The sequence below is a fragment of the Hipposideros armiger genome, unplaced genomic scaffold, assembly GCF_001890085.2.
Source record: "Hipposideros armiger isolate ML-2016 unplaced genomic scaffold, ASM189008v1 scaffold_48, whole genome shotgun sequence".
In the NCBI taxonomy this organism is placed as follows: Eukaryota; Metazoa; Chordata; class Mammalia; order Chiroptera; family Hipposideridae; genus Hipposideros; species Hipposideros armiger.
This window is the reverse complement of record NW_017731398.1, coordinates 3,054,878-3,078,421: the sequence shown is the minus strand read 5'-3', so window position 1 is coordinate 3,078,421 and position 23,544 is coordinate 3,054,878. Positions and strand designations below refer to the sequence as shown.

The 23,544-nt window shown below is 48.8% G+C and overlaps 1 protein-coding gene across 1 annotated transcript in view; it reads left to right on the top strand.

Annotated features, from left to right (window-relative positions):
* Window positions 1-23,544, top strand: part of CFAP161 (cilia and flagella associated protein 161) — an 86,290-nt gene that overhangs the window by 44,068 nt on the left and 18,678 nt on the right. The window contains exons 4-9 of the mRNA XM_019640001.1: window positions 7,821-8,016; window positions 17,467-17,575; window positions 18,481-18,647; window positions 19,477-19,566; window positions 21,082-21,314; window positions 22,315-22,399. Of these exons, the coding sequence (XP_019495546.1) occupies window positions 18,519-18,647; window positions 19,477-19,566; window positions 21,082-21,314; window positions 22,315-22,399 (537 nt within the window). The 5' untranslated portion in view covers window positions 7,821-8,016; window positions 17,467-17,575; window positions 18,481-18,518. The remainder of the gene's footprint in view (window positions 1-7,820; window positions 8,017-17,466; window positions 17,576-18,480; window positions 18,648-19,476; window positions 19,567-21,081; window positions 21,315-22,314; window positions 22,400-23,544) is intronic.

Below are 23,544 nucleotides of genomic sequence, written 5' to 3'. Positions count from 1 at the left end.
AGAATGGAGTGTCTTTCAAGAAGCCTTTCTGTGACATCATAGCGTGAGGTCCATGCAAGAGTGGAAAGGCAAGATTCATTGTCCCTTAGTGGGGAGAGAGCACAGGTGACCAAGGCGAGGCCAGGTTAGAGATGCCCCCAAGGAGGCACTGCTGACTCATACACATATGTTTTCCACTGGGGACAACGGAGTTGCCAAGGACACACAATGACAAGTCTCAAAAAAGGACCAGTCACTGGTAGAGTTATAATGGCACACACCTCTGTTCAATGCTAAATTTTTCAGAATGGACATAGAAAATCCCTGCCCAGTGAGATCACAAAATGAAATTTAAGGAGCTTTCTCATTGAGTTACTATGCCATTGACCAAACTGTTCAGCGGCTTCAGTGGGGAGAAAACATGAAGAAATGAGCTTGTGTTCTAATGAGAAAAGCATTTGTGTTAATTGTGGGACAAAGAGGCTTTATTGAGTAACGCGAAGGTTCGGAGACTGTTCCAGGAGATCTGGAAGGATGGAATCAGGAACTCTCGGGGGTGCAGGCCTTACTTGTGGCAGGAAACCGGGTTGAAATACATGGAACTTGACAGTGTAACAGGGATCATGCCGCCTTGTTTGGGGGCCCAGGGGGTGGAGACCCAGAGCTAACGGCCCTTTGCACTCAGCCCCGCAGGAAGAGGCTTGGGCTAGAGAAATGGAGCTAGCGCAGGACTGCACGAAGCTGAGGGTTAGGATCTTATCCGTCTCCACGCACCGCGCTTCCATTTATCTGAAGCTGAGAACCAGCAAAACTAATGTAGGATGGTGGAAAGCAGAGCTGTGGGTGCCTGTGGCACAGACGGGGGCTGACTCAAAGGGGGCATGAAGGGATTTTCTGGGGGTGTTCTTTATCTTGATGGAGGTGTACCGGTTTTTCAGAGTTCACCAGATTATAATCTAAGCGATGTGCAGTTCACTGTAGGTAAATTCTAAAATATGGAATTAAAAAAATACAGAAATAGGGAAAATTATTTAGGAATATTCCTGTATGGCCCATACTTCAAAAGGGAAAGTGGATCTCCCCAGGCTACAACCTTGAGAGGGTGACATGAACAGTAACACGCAGGACTGGATGCCAGGGGACCTGGGCTGTAGACCTGGCTCTCCTGGCCATTCATCTTGGATAGCCGTGTCTCCCTCTCTACCTCTGTCCTTGTCTGTATGCTGAGGGCGTTTTACCCGGCAATGGCTAAGCTCTGACGGCCTGAGACTCCCTGTCCCTGCTTTCCGAGACAGGCTGGCCGGATGAGCCATGGGTGTGACCTGATTTGGTGATTCTTGTGATCTGAATCTCTTCCACATGTCTGGTGTCAGCCCGGGGCAGGGAGGGAGGGAGTGGGGGCAATCTGATACCTCGGGGAAGTCCAGCACGCTGTTGTGGCTAAAATTAGAACCAGGCTGCAGTTTAGATCAAGGCCGTTCCTCTCCCTGCCGGTGAGCTCACTCTCCCCCTCCACCCTGCCCTGCAAACGCTCACAGTTACAGCGAGCATCACGTGAGCCCCAGCTGACTCCCCGCCCGGAGGAAAGCGGAAACAGAGGCCTAGTCTCACAGGGACCCTGACTCTTCTAGACAGAGACAGAGAGTAAGAGAAAGGAGAGAAAAATGAGGCAAAAGAGGGAAAGGGTGAAGGAAAGAAGACAAAAAGCGAGGAGAACTAGCGTCTGGAAGGGACCGTGAGTGGGACCCCCTGGTGCTCTTCTTAGCCCTTTGCTTGGTGCTGTGTCTACCGAATGGCTTCCCAAGGACAGCAGCCCCCCTTGTTTTAGAAAAAACGCCCAAAAATGCAATTATGATCTTTGCTGATCACACACAGATGGACCTCCATTTATTGCGCTTCACAGAGATTATATTTTCATCAACATTGATGCGAGCCCCTCCTGCTGCAGAAAGGTGACGACTCGCTGAAGGCTCAGATGATGCTTAGCAGCTCTTAGTCAGAAGGTATTTAATGAAGGTTTGTACTTTTCCCATGTGGTGCTATTGCACACTTGATAGACTACAGTGTAATGTCAACAGGACTTCTATGCACCAGGAAACCCGGAAACCGGTGACTCGCTCCATCGCAGTGCTCACTTTTATGCCGTGCTCTGGAACCGAACCTGCAGTGTCTCCGAGGAGTTGGCTGGCATCCGGGTGCCAGGCAGGGGGGCCCTGGGGCTCAGCTGGAATCCCAGCTGTGTTACAGACAGACCAGGAGGTACCCATGCAGGCTGGCTGGAGGTCTAATTGGGAACACTTGTGGACGATTTTCTGGTCTGGCTGGTCTCAGTCGGTCTAGCTCTCGGGACTCTTAGGTCACGGTGGGTCTCCATTCCTGGGGCTGCTCCGAGGGTCTCACCATCCCACATTTTTCCAGTCCTCCGGGCTTTTATGTGGAGAGCAGTACGCAAGGTGCCCCGGCTGTAACTGTGCTTTCTGACTGACCATGACGTGGTGGCCAGTAGCTTCTTCAGAGCCGCCTCCTCTGGCCCTCCAGCCCTCGTGCCGCTACTCCTGCTGTGAGCCGTGGAGGTCCGGTGCAGCGTGGAATATCAAGTGCCTGGTGTGCTGGGCACAGCGTACGTGCTTAGACAACAGCTGTTTCATAGGATGAGTTACTAAGAAGTTTTAAAAGGCCATTTCATTAATCAATTAATTGGACGCCCTGGACTTTTCAGCTGAATGAAAACAGTTTCTCGTGGGAAAACACATGTTGCAGTTTTGTGCTTGACGGCTGAGCCAGTCATACCTAAGTTACTGTTCTCGTTGTTGCTGTTACTGATGATGGGATGACGACGCCAGGTGGAGGGCGCACCAGGTTCCCCCGTCCCTTCCTGTGGGGCAGGATGGAGTTTGTGCCTTCGCCGCCGCCTGGGGACCCTCAGTGCCCAGTGGGTCTGATGGCCTCACTTCGGGCTCAACTTGCAGTGAGTTTCAGTCTCATCCCCTGGGGTACTGCTGAACAAAACTCAGAGGACGTGCTTCCCAGGATCGCCCTGGCGTAATGTCCCTCTGGGGCTCCCCAGAGTAAAGCTACAACTCACCACGGGAAAGGGAACACGGAATGACTCCTTCTGGGTGCCTGGCGTCCCCTCCTCGGGCCGTTGGGTGCTTTCTGACCTCCCCTACCTTGTGGCGCCTACTGAGAAGGACACGGGAAGTATCTTTGCCACACTGGTGCTGCCTGTGGTGGCCTGAGGTGGCCATGCGGTCTTGATTCTTAGGTCTCGCTGGAGTCAGATGTACTGAGAGACCAGCCCTTCCCCTCCACTAGAAATACCTTCAGAGAGAAGGTGCCAGGCCTCTGGAGTCACGTGCCTGAGAGGGACACAGCTGGCCTTTCAGGAGGCGCCTCCTAGCAGTCGGCACAAAAGGGAAGGAAAAGAGAGAGACAGTGTAGACATACACTTCGCAAGCTGAAAACCCTGGCGATAGCTCCATCGACGCTCGGTGGGGCTGTGTGTGTGAAGCCCTGGAGGCACGCGCTGCCCCTTTCGTGTGGAGACAAAACAGCCAACTTAGAACTGAAGAGCTAAGCACCTTTCCTGTGGGAGCCACACAGGGAGCCACATAGGGCTTACGTTCCTCTGGGGCCTCCGTTCCTTCCATCATGAAGTCGGGGGGGGGGGGGTCAGGCTCTGAAGCTCACAGATGGACACCCCAAGGCCACCACACTCGGCTCACCGCCCCCCACCCCCACCCCCGAGGCAGGACTAGGGAGCTTTGTGTGTCGTCTTGGCAGCCCTAGCACTTAGTGATTCCCTCAGACCTGACGCCTGTGTTTCCCCTAAGTTTCTGTCGTTGCCTGTCATGACATCCGTGAGCCCTACTGCTCCCCAATTCTCTTGAGTCTCCTTTCAGGCTAACCAGGCCTGGGTATGGCCTCCTGATGAACAGTGGGCATTCAGTCCAGGCCCAGTCCACCTCAGCACATACCAGCCCCCCTGGAGTCTGCCCCGAGGGGGCACGATCCTTGTCCCAGCTTCCTGCCTCCAGCTGCTGCAAGCTGACCTCCAAGATCCTTAACACGGGTCTATATGTGATCTTTGAGGCTGGACATTAAGCAGAGATACCAACTTAGTCTTCCTTGGTTCTCGAGGAAAAACTGGGTATGGGCCTTATTGTCTCATTTCCATGCAGAAACCCCTTCTGTCTAAACTGCAGTCAAACCCTGGAGTTGCCCATCTGAAGACATGTGTCCTTCTGCAAAACGCCGGTTGGAGATGTTGGAGATGTGTTACCTCATGTCTGTTATATAAGGACTCACTTGATAAATTTCTCCTTGAACACGGTGCCAGGAAAAATTTCTCTTTCCAGCCTGATTCCAAAGTTATTGGACAATGAGAAGGGTATGAGCCAGCGCGCTTCCCTCCCATCCAGGAAACTCAGAGATAAATCCAGTCTTCAACTGGAGTAAACAGCTCATCCCAGGTGCTGGAAACATGTTGTTCTCTTCTCGTCGAAATTGTGCTGCTTTGAGTTGTGGTCAGTTTCTAAAGTTTCCTTAGACTCTTTTGAGAAATAGTGAGGTGCCAACTTCTCCCAAATGAATGCATGTGTACATACACGTGTGCTTGACATAGGTGTCTCCCGGCTCCTTTCTTATTGTCACCTCCACCATGTCCCTGTTTCACGCACTGGGAGTGCGGGGACGGAATGGTGCTGCCCAGTTGTTTGCAGTTGGTCTATTGGGGGGAAATAAGCAGATGTACAAAGACCTTGAAGGCACAAGGGGGCCAGTCAGAAATCGGGGGGCAGAGAAGAAGCTGGAGGAGTTCTGAAAAAGAGGGGGGACTCTGGAAAAAGACGTCAGAATGGGGAGGCTTCTTGGGAGGAAGGGAATTCCAACTGGACTGGGAAGGAAGGAAAGGCGTTTGAAGGCAGAGGCAGAGGAGAACATTTCTGATGGAGGGAACGGTTTGCACAGACTTGTATAGGAAAATAGAAGTTGCCCTCTATGTTTGGCACAAGCGTCAGGGCTCGAGTTCAGCTGGCAGGTTAGATCCATGGAGGAGGCCGTGGGAGCTGAGGATACTGTTCTTTTACAGTGCTATGTACTTTGCCATTTATAAACAGAGCTTGGGTTCAGCATATCCTCCTGTTCAAGCACACAGTGACGTGGGCAGGGGAAAAATGATGACGCCCTTTTACCGGATCAGGTCCTCGGGCTACCGGGCGGATAAGTAATTCATCCTAAGCCTGGAAGTGAGAAAACCAGTCCTGCAGACCCAAGTCTAGCGCTCAGCTCACTACCCCAAGCTCCATCTCTGGAAATAGAGGAGGAGGGGGCCTCAGGGCCAGGCTGCTTAAACTTACCTTGGAAGTGAGAGTCAAAGTTTTGTTTTTCTCAACAGGCGGGTGGGAGTGTTGGTGAGGAGGAAAGGGAGGGGCCCCTGGGTGTAATTTAAGGCAGCAGTGCCCTTAACAAGGCCTGCAGATGGGTGAATTTCCGTGCAGCCTGGTTCTCTGTTCCTTTTCTGCCACTGAAGAGGAACAATGAGGGAGTGAGGGATAAGCAGTGATGTTTATCTTTCCAGCTCCGAACTTGCAAATGCTGGAATCCCCCGGGGTTGGGAAGAGTGGGTGTGGTCACTTCCCACCATTGCCGAAGTCGAAGGTGGGGAGACTCTGGGGAAGAGGGGGTGTGATTTCCGCCCTAATAGGAAATTTATCTCCCGAATGGGAGGCTGCACAGAGTCATCAGGCACTTATCTCCAGAAGCAGCCGGCCAGAGAGGACCCCGCCCAGTCCTTTCCCCCAAAGGCCCGCGGGAGCCAGAGGAGGGAGAGCGAGGGTCACCGGCTGCCCAGCGAGGCCCAGTGCCTAGGAGAGCAGGTTGCCATCTGCGTTAATGAGCTCTTCCTGCCAGACTCTTCTACCAATGACCCAGGACCCTCCGTGGGATCCCCGCAGCCCCTCCCAGGTGGAGCGTGGGGAGCTCTGATCCAGGGCAGAGAAGGGATTTGGGTCCTGGCTTCCGATGGACTCCAGAGTCCTGGGATGGACATCTCAGCGCTTGGAACCAGGCTCTGGAGGTTCTGAGAGGTCCACAGAGTAGCCCCCACCCGCAGGGCAGCTTGTTGAAAAGAAGCATCCTCTTTCCACCTTAGACGTTGCCACAGGAAGGAAGTCTGAATGCCAGAGAGGCCAACACATGTTAAATGATACCATGTCCATGTTTCTAAACCTTTACTTTTAAACATCTATTTTATGGACATGAAACTATGCAAATCTCCTTCTCCTTCTGTCTTCCTCCTCATGTCTGTCATGTTTCTAAAGCCTTTTTCCTTTCGTTTACACAAATAATTACCTTCTCTGCATCTATTTTGTCATCTGTGGAAATAAGTAAGACAACACAGGTAAAGCATTTAAAACAATTTGCAAACATTCAATAAAAGTCATCATAAGAGGAAAAAATTTCCATTTTAAATTTCTTCCACCTCTGTGCCTGCCTCCCAGGTTTTTGGTATGGCCTGGGATTTTCTAAAAAAATTACTTTTAAATTATAGTTGACCTACAATATATATTATTTTCAGGTGTACAATATAGTGATTAAACATATGGCTTATGAAGTGATCACAATACATCTAGTACCCGTCTAACACTGTACATAATTATTACAATATTATTGATCCAGCCTGTGATTTTTGACAAAGTTTAATGCTCATTATTATTATCTGTCTTCAAGAATTATTATTTAACTGCATTACTTTTCACTACAGTTACAATAATTATTTCACCTTAGTTTTGTGTTTAAATTATGTCATATATATATATATATATATATAATGTCTATTCCAGTGTTTATATAATAATCAATTTTATAAATACAGCCTCCCTGTGACTGAGATCTGTAACTTGACTTAATAGCCCAGTCGCGAACCTTTTTGAAGGAAAGGCGTGTTGATAGGTGTGTTCTGAGCTGACCTGTGCCTCAGAGTGCCTTTCAGCCATGAACAGCGACCCGTTGCTCTTTGAAATCTTGCTTTGTGGACTTCTCCTCTGAGCTTTATTGACCCGCTGGACGAGGCCTTGGCTAGCTCCATTTTTTTCCCCTCTGCCTAAGATGTTTTATGTGCTCGGTGACTATAGGCATCTTCCTTTATCTTTTCAATTAAAAGAAAAACGTCTCCCCTTTTTATCCCTTAGGAGTCCTAATTCTTAACAAAAACTGGTTGACCTTGGCCAGGTCTCTCCTCCCCAATGTGCCTATGCGGTGTCCCTGGGGACCCAGCCGATGTGTCCTCCGGAACACAGGCAGCACCTCCATGCGATTCCCCAGGGCGGAGGGCTGGCCGATGGAGCCTGTTACCAACTCAGAGGTTTGGTCACCACTGGTGGGACTCAAGGAAGGAGCTGAGAAGATCCTCACGTCTGTATGTTTTGTTTCTTGTAATGCTGCCTTATTGGAGCAGACTTTCCATATCAGATTTCTGATCAATTCCGCCTTTTTGTGAATGAGTCCCACCAGGGTTGGTAGCCAGAATAGTCAACCGCCTGCTCGATCAATCAGAAAGAAGCAGAGGTAGTGTGGGGGTAGAGGCCTTGGGGCCCCCTCCTGTGCCAAATATTTACCTTTCATTGTTGAATAATGGTGGTGCTGGTGGGGCGATGTCTGGGGGACCTGAGAGGGAGAGGCCGGGAAAGCCATCATCGCAGAGGGACACTTAGGTCATTCTGGGGCGAGAGCTGTTTGCCAGCCAGTATGGCAGCGTATCAGTATGTTCGGACCCGAGGAGCCACGCCAGCGCACGTCCAGCCTCTGCTGTCCGTGACGAGTCCTCTGGTCTGTGCCCCCAGGGTCTCCATGACTGCACCTGCTGGCCCGGCCCCTCCTGGCGGGGATGCTTTGCAATGTGGCATGGGTGCCACCAGTGTCCTCTAGTGCTCGGAGTAAGGACACACAGTGACTGGACCTTCTCCAGGAATCTGAGCATGCGCCTGACCCACTGACCTTGCCGCCCTGCTGCCCGCTGTACCCCTGCTGTGTTCCAAGGTAAAAGGTGTGGCTCGAGGGTGCTTCTGGGCATGGCAGGTGCCAAGTGCACAGGGGACTGAGGTGGGCATTTCATTGTTACTGAGTCTCTTCATGGCCTAAGGCTGAGCTGAGAAATGGCCCTGTCACACGGCGGCCAAACTGTTAGGAGAATGGTGCCAAGAAGCACACGTGTATTTGGCATAGACGGTGGCGGTGCTCAGCATGCGCTCACACAGGGAGAGGACCCGGAAAGTAGCGGCCAGGATCTTGGCACCAGAGCTGCGGGGTGAGAGTTGGGCCTGAGAAGGTACTGGAACGGGGCCACAGCCGTGTCTTCAAGGCCAGTTCCTGCACAGGACCTCTTGCAGGGACCGCGAGATGAGATGGCACATGCAGAGCGTTGCATAAACCCGCTATTGCAGCGGCTCACAGACATTTGGTAGACGTTTGGATTGCTGTGGAGAGGGCAGGCTGGTGCCTTTGGCAGGCAAGCCCAAAGGCGCGCGCTGGCTTAGCCCGCAGACCTCAGGATGGGCTGATAGGGTAGGACAGGCGATGGGGTGGGATCCTAAAATTGGGTGTTAAGTTAGAAGAAGGGAGTGAGAGACGTGTACCTGGCTGCAGTGAGGCAGTGCTGAGGGCTGAGAAGAACGGAGGGTTAGTGCGCTCTGGCCAGACAGGCCCTGGGTTGCAAGGCCCAGCGTGTCAGCCTAGTGCAGGACCTGGAGCTGGAGGAAGGAGCCCGGAGGGAGCCTGTCCCAACGACGGCGCTGGTGCTGGCGGCTGTGACAGGCTTGCGGAGCCAGCACCCTTTCCATCCGCTACCTCATTGACTTGCTGTAGTAAGTGAGCAAATGGGCCGTCTTCTTATCCCCATTTTACAGACGAGAACATGGAGGCAGAGAGGGGAGCAAAAGCCTGCTCAAAGTCACAGACCTAGTAAGTGCTGGCATCGGTTGTCAAGTTCCTTCCCACTGGTGAAGAGTGGGCACACAGACTCGTAATAAAAATCGGGAATTTTTCTGCAAAACAAAGGAAATAACAGAATTCAGCATGAAATCGGGGATTGGCTCAATCCGACGCTGCCAGGAGGCCGCCGCAGACAGGAGCCCTTAGCCAGCTTCCTACCGCAGCTCTTCCTTCTCCCACTTCATGCCACGGGGCTGGGTGGAAGCCAGAAAGCGGCATGGCCGTGCAGGCTGTGTCTTGGACCTTAGTCTCTTCCTGCTGGCTGGGGCGGACACCACTGAAAGGGGACAGGCTGAAGTGCTGGCGGCTGCTTCCAAGACAGTGGGGACGCCGAACCTCTCAGTGGTGGTGGCAGGGTGGAGATGACCTTCAAGGCCACCACACGGTGAGGCTGGCCTCTGCTGTGTTACTGTGGACGCAGCGCTGCGCTGGGGGTCACTTCCACCGCCTCCTGTGAGAGGTCGCAGGCCTGTGTTCCCTGATAGGAACTTACAGGGAAGATGCATGTCGGTGACCTGGAATTTCTGTACAAGTTTTGAGAGTGACAGAAATAGCAGGCACAGTTGTGTATGGGTCTGGTAGGAGTAGCTGAGTCCAGACTTTTCTGGAAATTCTGGAGATACTGTTGTTGCCAAGAGGCTGGGGAGCCGTGTTCAGCTCTTCACGGGCCAGCTAGTGCGTGAGGTCAGATAGGAGCCGAGGACAATGGGAACTGGCTCCCTCTGTCCCCTGGGGGTGGGGTGAGGAAATGAGGTTAGATAGCGCTACCCTGCACAGCACAGTCTCAGGACATGGAAGGAGACAGAACGGGGAGCTCGGAGCTGCAAGGAAGGCGTTCTCTCCCGCGAGTAGGCCTTAGGCTGTGCCGGAGGGAGGCAGCACCCACCAGTGACGCCTGACCTTCGGTGGAATGTTCCGGAATGATTGCCTTTGGAGCGCACACACTGGGGAACCACATAAAAGAATTCTTTCCAAATGACTTATATCTTAGCCTTATACTTTTCCAATTTGTATGTTTGGAAAAGTTAAAGCATACTGAGAGGAATTGGTTCACTGTGCCCCCAAATCACAGGCGAGTGAGGAGTCAATGGTTTTGGTGTTAGGTTTAAGGTTATGCAGGGGAAACACAAAGGTCCGTGAGAGCTGGGGGAGCGGCGACTGGCTTAATACAGTCGGGGATGTGGTTGAGGGAGCCGCCTTTGGGGCCCTCCTGATGAAATGAGTAGCCAGGACATGGAGAAGTGTCTGGAGTAAGGAAACTCAGGCAGAGGGGACATCGAGGGCGACCCATGCACCATTGTGGGAAACCTCCGATACTCTGATACGCCCAGAACATAACGTAAGAAGTACTGTTTACAGGAGAGGAAGCTGAGGCCATTACAAGTGCACAGCGATTTGACTGGCTCGTAGCCCCACTGTGATTATTGAGAGGGAAGATGTGTTCTAAGGTCTAGAAGCTCGGCTTGACAATTCCGTTTGGGAACAGAGACCTGCTTGTAGACTAGGGTCTCCTGTCCTGAGCCACCTTGTCGCTCTGTCATTTTCCTTGTTATGGACAAAAAGCTGTACCCATGATGGGCCACACGTGGGCGCACTTACCCAATGATGGAATCAAAGATCATTGAGGAGAACTTGTCTTCACAGACTCTTCTGGATGACAGATTCCCAGAGAGTCTGAGCAATGGCCCAACGGGATTAGACGAACACTGCAAACGTCTGCCACGGGAGGTGCCTGGAGGCATCAGAGCAGAAAACTGGTGTCCGTTCTTGGTCCTAACTTCTTAAACCACTGAGACATGTTATCTACTATTTATGCTTTAGTGACACAAATCTAGGCTTTAGTTTAGGTGTGGAATGTCACTGGGCCAGAACGTTTTCACATATTTTCTTCTTTTGTAATGATTACAAAAAATCACATGCTCATTACGGAAAACCTGATGCCCTCCCCCCATCAGGTACATATATATACATACATACATACATACATGCATACATATAAATAATGTATTATGTATGTATATAGATTACATACATGTATGTTATATAGATTATACATGTATACGAATACATGCGATGTACATTGTGTTATGCTATACATGTAAATGTACACATGTACCATCACATACGTTTATAAATTACATTATCTTTCCTATGAATGCACATTTTAAAATGTACATTTTTAAGTACACATTTTAATTGTAAAATGGACATCTTACATTATAAACTCTTTACAATCTCATTTTAACTTAATATATTGTGAGCATTTTCCAAATCATTAAGTGTTGCTCTTATTTCATGATTTTTAATAGCTGCATAGCCATCCGGAATATAAATGTTCTCATTTACCGAAACAGCCCATTGTTACTGGACATTTTTTTCCTGTTACAGTAAACATCTCCTTGGTATAATATCCAGATAATGGGATCAGAGACACATACACTTATTTTTAAGGCTTTTGATAATGTGAGGCAAAACTGCCTTCTGGAATCATTACTGCCATTTTCGGTCTTGGTGGCAGCAGGTGACAGAGCTTCCCAGACATTCTCAGGGTATTTACCAGATTTTGATAAACAGAACATCCCTGCCCTAAATGAAGCCACAGATCAGTGGAGCTCACAGAAGTCCCTAGAAGGATCTAGAAGGAGAAACTCAGTAACTCAAGGACTGTTATGTGTGTAAGTTTCCTCCAGTTTTTCGGAGACTGTCATAGAGAGGCGGGGAGCACTGGACTTGCAGTCAGTGACCCGGGCCCTAGCAGCCCTGGCACCAGCTTTGTCCCTGTGGGCAGCGCCAGTCACTCCCCTGGGCCGCAGGTCTCACTCCAAGAGAGGGGAGAATGACACCTGTGTGGACAATAGCTCCCCGCGTGGAATTTTTCTGTGTACCATATAGAGCCCCAATATTAAGCACTATCCCCATGACTGTGCGTTTGTGAATTGTGTATTGAAGACACACCCATTTTCCAGCTTGCTTGGAGCCTTCCAGTGCAATTTAGGAGACTAGGAGTCCTGGGTTTTCTCAGCTGCCCTGACACCAGCTGTCTGGCCTCAGGCATTTCTCTTCCCCTGGCTGGGCCTTTGTTTTCCCATTTGCAAAAAGAAATAGTGCTTGCATTTAAACTTGTGGGTTTCGCAAACAGAAGACTATGTGGCTAAACCACCCTTGCTGTCTGTCTTTTCAGAATAATCTACGGAGTGCTTACCATGTCCTAGGCTGTGTGCCAAGGGTGTGCATCACCTCACTTACACGTGACGATAACCACACGAGGTGGGCGTTAGTATTTTCTCATTTTACAGAGAGGTCGTGCTGTTGCCTGAAGGTCGCACAGCCTGCAAGTGTTCAGTTCTGGGGTTTGAGCTAGGAACGTCTGTCTCCGGAGCCTGTGTTTTAAATCCCGGAGCTGCCACGGAGCACAGAAATTATCTCCCAGCCCCTTGGAAAGGCAACCCCAGATGGAGTGGTGTGTGTCCAGTGGGGTGAGGCCTGTGGGCGCTGGGAAGGCAGGCCTTGCTTTCTGTTTTCTCTTCCTGCATCCTGACGGTGGGCTCAGGTCTGCCTCCGATGCTGACTTGGGTATTTCCCATAAGCTCTCTCTGCTTCCGTTCCCTCGTTTGTGAAATGAAGGGACACCCTATCTTTTCCCATAAGATTAAAGGACCTGGAAAAGCTGACAGTTTGGGGAAATGTGTCTTCGCGTTGATACGCTTCTGTGCACATTCACCAGTATCTCTGATAATTTCCTGGAACCGGTCCACTTCTTAACTGTGTCCTGTTGTACTGGAAGTGTCTGGGTGATGGCCTAGCTGCAGACACATGGGTAGTGACAAGCTCCTGTGTTGCAAAAGAATATGAGAAATGGACCCTGATTTTCCCTGGTTGTGCTCTGAGGCTTGCCTTCAGTGTGTGGAATGCATCCATTTGTATCTTTCTGAAACCGTAAAGGCCAGAGCTTTTTTTTTTACCAGGAAGACAAGATTAATGGGTCGGTGGTGAAGAGATGAGGGGTCCCACGGGTGGGGACCAGTGAGGGCAGGGAAGTCACAAAGCCCTGGACTGAGAGGCCAGTGACAGGGACTCCAGCTGCTCTTCTTCCCCCTGAAGAGCTCGTGGCAGTGCAGAGCTGACCTGCTTTGTAAGCCTCAGCGTCCTTGCCTGTAAAATCAGGTGTGGACAGACTCGAGCAGTGGGTTTCAAACTATGCCCTGCAGAGCTGTCTCCTCTTTGTGACTCTCCCCAAAGGCAAGACCCACGATTCTCTTACTCATTCCTGCTTCCTGGGTTCCGAGCACAGCGTTGGGTGCACAGGGAATCTTGGTTGAACAAACAGTAGGATAGCTGTTTTTCTAGAGCTGACAATATTGGCTGGTTCTTTTCTCATTCGTTTCCACCTGTCTGCCCCCACTGACACTGTCTTACTCAGGCACACCCATCACTCTCCCCATGCTGGGTCTTAGCTGGGCTTCCGGCCCCACACCCGGGCTGATCGGCCTGAAATCCATGCCAGCACCTGTAGCTCCAGTAAATTCTGAAAGCTCTACTCTGCCCTTTGTCATTTGCTCCTTACAGAAGAGAAGGCACCGTTCTCACGTGGGTCCAGGCCCTTCTCCATCCCCAGCCCACCCACACGCCCTGTGCTCCTTGCTGGCCCTTGAGGTCCTCCTGGTGTCTGTTTCCGCATCCTGCCTCGGCTTGCTTCTCCCATCTGGAAGTGCTTGGTTCGCCTGTCTCCATGTCCACATCCTACCTGTTTTTCATATTATTTCAGTTGTTCCTCACAAATCTCTGAGTCAGTGTTCCTTACAGCACTGCTCTTACAAGATGATTTTTTAATGAAAGGATTCATGTTGAACTTAGCTGGGGCAGCGCTGTATCTGCCATCACCCTTTTGTGGGTTTGCAGTGTGCTGTCACCTTCAAGGCCCCGACAAGGCCTCCAGCAGGAAGCCTGTTCAACCCCGCAGCTCTCACCTGGATGGACAGCAGGACTCTTTCCCACTCCAGATTGATTTACACATCACGGAGCATTTGGGAAATGCTCCCTAGAGAGTTATCAGTAAAGTAACCTTCACCCATTTTTATCGATGAAGATACTGAGGCTCAGAGGCAGAAATGCTTCCACAAGCTGAGTGAAAGGGGCTTTAGTTCCCTTTGTCGTCTTCACTACTCTGTGATGACCTATCATTTGTCATCCACTGAGGACTTTCAAACTTATTTTCAGCACCCTGGAAGTTATTTGCTTCTGAGACTATAACTCATTTCTCTTTCCCAGTATCTGAACTTTGTCCTACTTCTCTTTCTAAAAATGATTCTGTCCAAGTATTTCTTTGGCTCTTCTGCCAGACATCTCACCAGTACTAAAAAGCTCCAATTAAACTTTTCCAAGAGCGTCATCAAATCATGAAAGGAAATAGCAACTAAGTTTTTCAGTATATACCTGGTTTACGTCAAAGTCATATTTGCTATAGAAGGGAAGACATGGTGGCCTGATATCAAGGAGATTTTTACTGCTAAGTGAGAACTGAGTACATTACTCAGTGGCCAGCAATGTATGAGTGCATTTATGTTTTAATCTTAACTTTGAGGGTTTTGAGGAATGTAAACTTAAATTTTTCTGCTATTATAGTAAATTGAACATTTCGATAATTTTTTCAGAAATGAAAATAAAATTTTGTAAAAAAAAGATTTTAAAACATTTCTTGCATGTTTGTTTATAGTTGTATTATCCCCTGGATTATTTATTTATTTATTTATTTATTTATTTATTTATTTATTTTGAGCTGAGCCATCCTACCACCTGTTGTCAGCTCAGCTCGGGCCAGGACTTGAACCACTGTTAATCAGAGCTTGCACTCTTGAGTGTGCTCTTAACCAACTGAGCCACTCAGCCAGCCGTATCCCCTGGATTTTAAATCCATCCGTGTTGTCAGTTGTGAGATCCTTCTCTATTTACTTTGCTTATCATGAGATCCATTTAGGAGCTTAGGGGACTCTGAATGCTCACGGCTGCACCCCTGAAGGGTGACATCAGAGGGCTGCCCGTTATGGGGACTAGACCTCGCCTAACTAGTCCAGCCAAGGTCACTAAACAGACACCCAAGCAGACAAACAACAATGACGGGCATTGGCTTGGGGAGCCTGTATACAGAGTCTCTACAGTATATTATCTAAAATGCTCAGTTTTCAATAAATATTAATGACACCTACAAAGAAACAGGAATATGAGACCTGCAAAGAAACATGGGGGAAGACAGGCTTTGAGAAGATCTAAATTTTGGACTTCAGCAGACAAAGACTTCAAAGCAATTATTATAAATATATTTAAAAAACTAAGGGAAACCATGGTTAAAGGATTTAAGAAAGCTATGATAACAGTCCCTCAGCAAGTATAGAATATCAATAAAGAAATGATAAAAAAAAAGGAACCAGTGGAAATTTTGGAGTTGAAAAGTACTATAACCTAAGTGAAAAATTCACTAGACAGATGGAGTAGTACATTTGAGATGTCAGAAGACGCAATGAGCAAATTTAATAGAAATCATGCAATTTGAAGAACAGAGAGAACAAAGAAGGAAGAACAATGAATGCAGCCTTAGGGAAATGAGAGCATTAGTAAATGTACCAACACACAGACACTAGGAGTCCCAGAAAGAGAACAAAGATGGAAAGGAGGAGAAAAAACACTCAAAGAAATCTTGGCAAATCCCACATTTCATGGAAGAAACCAGTAATCTACACATCCCAGAAGCTCAACAGATTGCAAATAGGATGATTGCAGAGAGACCGCCACTCAGACCATAGTCACAATGGTGACGACAAAGCCGGAGAGAACGTCTTGGCAGCAGCAAGAGCCCACACAAGACACTTAGTAGACACATGCGGGGAACCCCAGTGAGATTAAGAGTTGACTTCTCATGAGAGACATGGAAGCCAGAAGGCAGAAGGATGGTGTACTTAAAGTATTGAAAGAAACAACTGTAACCCCAAGCCTCACACCCAGTAAAACCGTCTCACAAAAATAAAGGTGAGGGCCGGCCAAGTGGCGCGTTGGTTAAGAGCTGGCTTGGGATGCCAGAGGGCCCTGGTTTGGATCCCACATATGAGGGCCAGTGACACTGCCCTCTACAGCTAGGATGCTGAACAACAGCTCGACCTGGAGCTGGGGTGCTGTGAGTCGCTGGCGACGGCGTAGGCTGCAGTGGGTTGCCATGGGCTACCATGTGTAGCCAGCAGCCAGCATGAGTGGCCAGCAGCCGCTGTGAGCGGCCATCCAGAAGCTGGTGACGGATCTCTCGCCCAGGAAGAACGCAATGATGGTGCCAACTTGGGCCAGTGAAGCAACATCCTCCACAGGTGGACTGAAGAGCAAGGGGACAGCAACTTGTCGTTCCCCATCCCCCAATTCCCCAGCGCTGTTCCCATCCCCCAATTCCCCAATTTTTTAAAAAAAAATGAAGGTGAAATAGCAGGTAAGTGAAAACCGAGGGAGACCTGCTTTACAAGGAAAACCAAAGGAGCTTCTTCAGGGTGAAAGCCAGCAATGTCAGGCTGTCTTTTTTTTTTAAAGATTTTTATTGGGGAATTGGGGGGATGGGAACAGCGCGGGGGAAATTGGGGGAAGGGGAACAGACAAGTTGCTGTCGTTTTGTTCTTCAGTCTAGTTGTGGAGGACATTGCTTCACTGGCCCAAGTTGGCACCATCATTGGGCTCTTCCCGGGCAAGGCAGAGCAGTCGCCGGCTTCTGGACGGCCACTCACTGCGGCTGCTGGCCGCTCACGCTGGCTGCTGGCTACATACGGTAGCCCATGGCAACCCACTGCCACAGGGGCTGCAGCCTATGCCGTCGCCAGCGACTCATGGCAGGCCAGCTCCAGGTTGAGCTGCTGTTCAGCATCTTAGCTGTGGAGGGCAGTGTCACTGGCCCTCATATGTGGGATCTGAACCGGGGCCCTCTGGTGTCCCAAGCCAGTTCTCAACCATTGCGCCACTCGGCCGGTCTCAGGCTGTCATTTTTACCCACACACAAAAAACAAGGGGCGCCAGCAAAGATAATTATGTATGTAATTACAAAAGAGCATAATAACGTATTTCCCCCTCAGTGATTTTAAAAGCAATTGCATAAAGCAACAGGCATACAGTTGTATTGATGGGCCTATAACATACAGAAATGTAATGAACTTAATAACAGTAGTGTAGAGGAAGCAGGTGAGAGCAAAGCTGTATTGGTGTAAAGACTTACCAATAACCAAGTCATTGGAACCTTACTAAATCTTACGGAGACCAAAGCTGCCTTTTCATATTCTTGATTTTCCAGGGAATATGGAAACACTTAAAGAGGAGGAAAAAACATGGACTTTGGAGTCAGAAAATCTGGGTTGAGCCCTTGCTTTGAGCAACTTGTAGTTTGAACTTGGATAAGCCGCTAGCATCTCTGAGCCTCAGATTCTTCATTTGTCACATGCAATTAGTGGTATATGATCTGACCTACACTCCTTGTTCCAGCTCTCCTTTTGAAGTATCCTAGAACATGGCGCTGTATTGACAGAGCTGGCCGATTCACAAGTGCGTGAGGGCGTTCCCAGACGGATATCATGCTGAAGCCTGCTTCAAGGTCAGCTCCAAAGTGCCCCTCCCTGAATGACCACCCGTGCATCTCCTGATTCTTGTTCTCACAGTCCCCCAGGTGTGGCTGAATGTTTCTTTAAACTCCTTGGCCTTTCCTTGGTACGCCTTTAATTGCACCCATGCCTGAAGTGACTTGCTTTCATGGGTTAACTCCTCTGTTAGGGTGGGGCTGCTGAAGAGAGGAGAGCTTCCGGGTCTTTCATCGCTGTCCTGAGCAGACACTAAGTAAAGGTGCATTCCTGAGTGCATTCGATCAGCTCCAAGCTCCAGGTGGTCTTCCAGGAGCTGTTTATCCCTCTCACTCATAAAATATTTGTTTCACAAACGTTGGCTTCAGCATATTCCTGTTTTATCAAGAGTTCTTGCAAATCATAGCGTGTCCTTGCAGTTGGAGACCTGGGCAGGGAGAAGAAATGCTGCAGAACCCGTAAAACATGGACTGCCTCAGAAACGCATAAACAGAAGCGTGCTAACGGGAGGCAGCTCTTACCTTTGAGTAATTCTCCCTTCTCCTCCCTTCTTCGCTATTTCGGTTTCCAAGTTTCTGTATTGAGCATGTGTTGTTTTATGATTAGGAAGAAATTGGTGCTGATGATAAAAATAGGCTGCAAGCATGATGTGCTTCCATTTAAAAGCTATTCTTTGCTCTCTGAACAAGTAAGGGCTATTTTTCTTTTACAGCAATTTTTGTTTCAAGTCTGAAAGGAAAAAAAAGTTTTACATTTCTCTCTGGGGAGCATTTAGGACAACGAGGTCTGTAAGCTCGAGCTTTTCCTCTCTTCCGCTTTGCAATTAAACTCAAGGACGCCCTAAGAGGTGGCAACGGGGATGGGGTGGGGAGCGACAGCCACTGCCAGGGCAACTCGTGCGCTGTCTCTCATTGGCCAGTAGGATCCGGGCCTTGGCCAATCACAAGGGGCTGGGTCGTCATGGCGACGGGCACGCTAACAATCTGCATCTGGGGAAGGCCTGCTCAAGGAGCCTGGACCATGGCGCAGAACTTGTACGGTCCCCGAGTCAGGATGGGCAATTGGAACGAGGACGTCTACCTGGAGGAGGTGTGCAGGACATGGCGGGGTGCCCCTCCCCAGGCTGCTCAGGGATTCCACCCCCACGCCCACCCTAATTTCGCCCTTCTCCCCCAGCACACACCGAGTACCCCTACGATCCCACCCCTCACTGACGGCTCAGGAATCTCACCTGCGGTTCTAGGAACCCAGGTCTGTGCCCTTCTATTCTTTCCTCGGGCCCCTTGGCCTCCCAAACTCGGTGCTCTGGCTCTCGAAGGCGCTGCGCCTGTGCCTCCCCCCAGTCTAGACTCTAGAGCCACTGGGTTCCCTCTGTTCTCTAGAGACTTACAGCCCCACAGGCTGCAGTGCAGGAGGAAGGCTCTAAATAGAAATGCTGCCCCCACAGGCCCCACCCTGTCACAACACTCTCCTGTGGGCCCCGTGGGGTCCCTGTTACTGACCTTTTTCACTCACTGCCTTGGATTTTGTGGTGGTCTTGACAAGGCCCTGGTTGGGGGGCTTGGTGGGTGACTTTCAGTGTCAGTGACCATACCACGGGTGGGGGTGGGGGTGGGGAGGTGTCCGTGGGAGACACATTGGCCTCCAAATGTTACAACTGTTGCTAGCTGAAGTACATACAGGTGATGTTTCCTTTTTCTGCCTTTCTCATTTTTCTAAACATTCTACAATGAAATAAAAAATTTAAAGTAATGCTAAAAAATTTTTTCCACTGTTCCCATGATGCTCACATTTCTTCTTCTGTTCTCAAATTTTGCTTTTTCAACTTGACATGCTTTTGACCTAAAAGCTACCAGTATCTGTATTATTCTGGACTGCTGTTGACCCTTTGGCTTTCATTCTTTTTCTCTTTTACCAGGAGCTCATGAGAGACTTCTTAGAGAAGAGGGATAAGGGACAGCTTCTCATACAGAGAAACAGAAGACTAAAAGATCATCTTCTGAGACCGGTAATTTTAAATTTAAACATTGTTTTCAAAATTCTATAATATTCAGGGCCGGCTGAGTAGCTCAGTCGGTTAAGAGTTGGTTTAAGAGCACGAGTGCTGAGCAACAGGGCCACCAGTTGGATTCCCACATGGGCCAGTGACACTGCGCCTGAGCTGAGCTGTCGCTGAGCTGCCAACAGGTGGCAGGATCGCTCAACTGGTGTAACAACAAGATTGCCTGTTCGATGGTGGGCTACGCCCACCCACAACTAAGACTGAACTTGGCACTTTGAGCGGAGCTGCCACCCAGATGGCTCAGTTGATAGACCGTGTGCTCTTAACAATGAGGCTGCTGGTTTGACTCCCACATGGGATGGTGACTACGCCCACCCGCAACTAAGATTGAGCATAGCACCTTGAGCTTAGAGGCCACAAGCTGCCGACTGGCACCCTCCACAACAAAGATTGAAGAACAACAACTTGTCTGTTTCCCCTATTCCCCAACACTGTTCCCCTCCCCCAATTCCCCAATAAAACCTAAAAAAAAAAATTCTATAATACTAAGTGTGAGTATATGTTAAGCAAGCGAAAATTTCATAAATGAGTTAAAAGTTGGAAAATGCCAGTTTTTCTCTTTAGATCTGAATACCATAATGTTTAAAATTCCCTAAGATTTCAGAGACATAAGAGAAGTTTGCTATTAATTGCCATGTCCCGCGCAGCATGGGCAGTGGGGAGTCAGAGGGGTGGCGAAGGGTTAAAGAAACACAAGAGACAAGGGTAGAGTTAAGGCGAGGCCAGGAGACTGCAGTTCTCTCTCTCTGGAAGTGAGCCCCGAATCAAATCGAGCCAATGCGTAGCTTTTATTAAGAAACTTCAAAGGAGTGAAACTTTTATTTCTCCAAAGTCCGTGTGATAAGTGCCTTATGGCTAATTACCATCAACCAGCCCCATTGTATTTCAGCACATGCTGTGCCTTCATACTCCTACACACACAACCCCCAGGATGGTGCGGCTGTTGCCGCGGCCATGAAAATAAGGGAGATAACCGACACTCCCTTGAGGAAGCTTTACCGATATCATTCCTCCGGGTCTCAGTTTTCCGAGACACTTCCTCGTGACCTCATTAGGTCAGGGGTTGGTGTGGGGGGGCGGTCGAGGATGAAGCTGTAAGACAACAATTATGTTTACCTGCGTTTTCCAAATTAAAAAATGAGTAGATTAATCTATGCATTAGTAAAATGCCCCTTGGTGCTCAAGAAATTTTCAGTGAATGTTGAATAAATTAATCATGGGCTCGACCCATGTGATTTTTCATCAGGTTTATTTTACTTTACTTGAGATTATTGGGGGCTTTGATTTGGCACATTGGGAGCAGGTTGGTGGCGGGAAAAGCAAAACTAGGCTTTGGGGGACTCCAAGTGAGTCCCTCATTGAAATGGACCCCAGACTGCGAAGGAGAGAAGGACCACCTGCAGTGGCACTGGCTGTTAAGAATTGTGTGGTTTATTAGAAATGCTCCTATTTTAACTGCAGATGCAGCTTTCTGTATCTCAAGACGGATACATTCACAGCGGCGACAAAGTGATGCTTGTGAACCTGGACCACCCTGAGACAGAAGCTGATCTGTTTCTCCACGGCGACCTGAGCCTGTGTTTGACTCCAGATGAGATTAGAGCCCACCTGAGTGACGAATTTGAGGTGCCCTGTGGCCTGAGTGCAGCGCCAACCGAGATCCCCGTGGGCAGAAACACTTTTATCATTTTGAGGTAAAGATACTTTAATTTTCAGCCCATCTTCTTTCTAAGTATCTGTTTTCACTTGCAGCTTAAGGATGTCTTGTGATTGGAGTAGGGCTGACTGGAGGCAAAGGTTCTGTGACCATTCCCTGTAATTCTCATCTTGGTTTTTATCTTGAGAGTTATTGTCAGGAGACCTCCACCCTCCCTTTACCTTAAACATCAGGATGGTTAGTAATTTGTGTTCGATTCAAAGGCATTGAATCCAGACAAGTAAATTCATATGCTGCCTGGAAGCCTGGTGGATTGTCCTGGTAACATCTCAGGATGCCCCAGCTCATGGACTGCGTTCACTGTTTCTGATGTTGTGAGGTTATTTTTACAACCAGCAATACGTAGTTGAACGCAAGGTGGCATTACATGGGGATTTGCTATTTTAAAATTCATTGTGTGCTATAAATGTACTTGAGATTTTGAAAATGAGCATTTAAACCCTTAGAGAACAGCAGATACGTGATTACAGTTGAAAATGCTGCTTTTACTTTGTTGTGACTGATATCACTAAATTGCAATAGCCGTGTTTATATTACAGGAACATGGCCAGTCCTCTAAGCCTTTGATTTAGGTTTCTTTTGAGTACAGGTAATGTACATGAGGACAACTTCTGTTTCCTGGAGGATTGAGAGGGAAGATTGTATGAAATGTCTACAAATGTGTTAGCTTGGTTCTCCCGAAGGATGTCACCGCCCCTGACCTAGTTTCTTAGCACAGGCTAGCACGATATGCTGTGTCCATTCTAGGCTGACAGAGTTGGGGCCACCTCGTGCTCTGACTGTGTTGGAAGGCAGGGCCTAGGTTGCTGGCTGGATGTGAAGCCGAAAGAGAAGGCCTTGTGTTTAGTGACAATGCAGGTACGACACATGAAGCTACAGTAGCAGGGAAACGATAAACGTGATTGCACGCGTGCGCAGTAGAGCTGCAGAAAGATTCTGATGCACAGAATCTCATTGTGTTTCCTCTCTACTGACAGTGCGGATGGGGACGCCACCGGTCCAGTCCTTAGATACGGGCAGAACTTTCGCCTCGGGATGACCGGGGGATTTGAAGACAAGATGGTGAGTGGTCAGGTGGCAGGTCTACCTGGGACCGGTCACTTTGTTTCCATGTGGGCTGATAATGGCCACCGACTGAAGTGGGCAGAGAGCCCCCCAGGCGCGTGCTCCCCCCATCCGGCCTCATTAGGGTTCCAGCGCAGCTTTGCACAGGCCAGTTTGGGCCAATTCTTTCCGTCTCCCTTTGCAGATGTCAAAAATGCACCCTTAAAAGCTAAAGAGTGAGGGGGAAAAACCTTTTTTGCAATACAGCCTGCAAAAAGCAAATTTTTATCACCTCCACCTGTACATTAAACGAATGGATTATGTAATAATAACATGACATCTGTTTAATGTCACCAATGCTAGCAAGGCATGTCATCCAGCAGGTTTTTTGTTCCAACTTTTTATTGTCAAACTTCTGTCTAATATGTGAGAAGGACAACATGAGCTGCTTAAGTGTGCATAGATCAGCATGAATCTTTGATCTTTACCTCTGCCTGTGAGGTGTCACAGAACCGGGTAACTATGGGTTTGAATTCCAGCTGTGGTCATGCCCATGAGGTGGGACCTTGAGTAAGTTACTTCAGCTTTTTGAGTCTTTCTCATCTGTAAAATGGGGATTATTAGACCTTCCTACATGCTTAACTAAGTACTTCACATATATTAACTCATTTGTTCCTCCAAACAACTCTACAAAGTAGGGACTGCTTTACCCCCTCTTTTATTGCTGGGGAAACTGAGGCACACGGAGGTTAAGTGATTTTTCTCCAAGTCACTCAGCTACTAAGGGGCTGAGGTTCCATATAACAGTTTTCACTGAATCCAAGAGCCCATTATTGTATGATGTGGAACTTACCTTATTATTTTTTTTAAAGGAAAGTTAACGCTGGCAGTTAAACTATGACACACCACAGGTGGTGAGCTACAGCCTGATTTTAAATGTAGAAATTAGAGGAAATGCCAAACTATTCAAAGATTGGAGTAAATCATCATTGTCTTTCTTGTTTATTAAAGATTTTTATTGGTGAATTGGGGGATGGGAACAGTGCTGGGGAATCGGGGGAAGAGGAACAGACAAGTTGCTGTCGTTTTGTTCTTCAGTCTAGTTGTGGAGGACGTTGCTTCACTGGCCCAAGTTGGCACCATCATTGCGCTCTTCCCGGGCG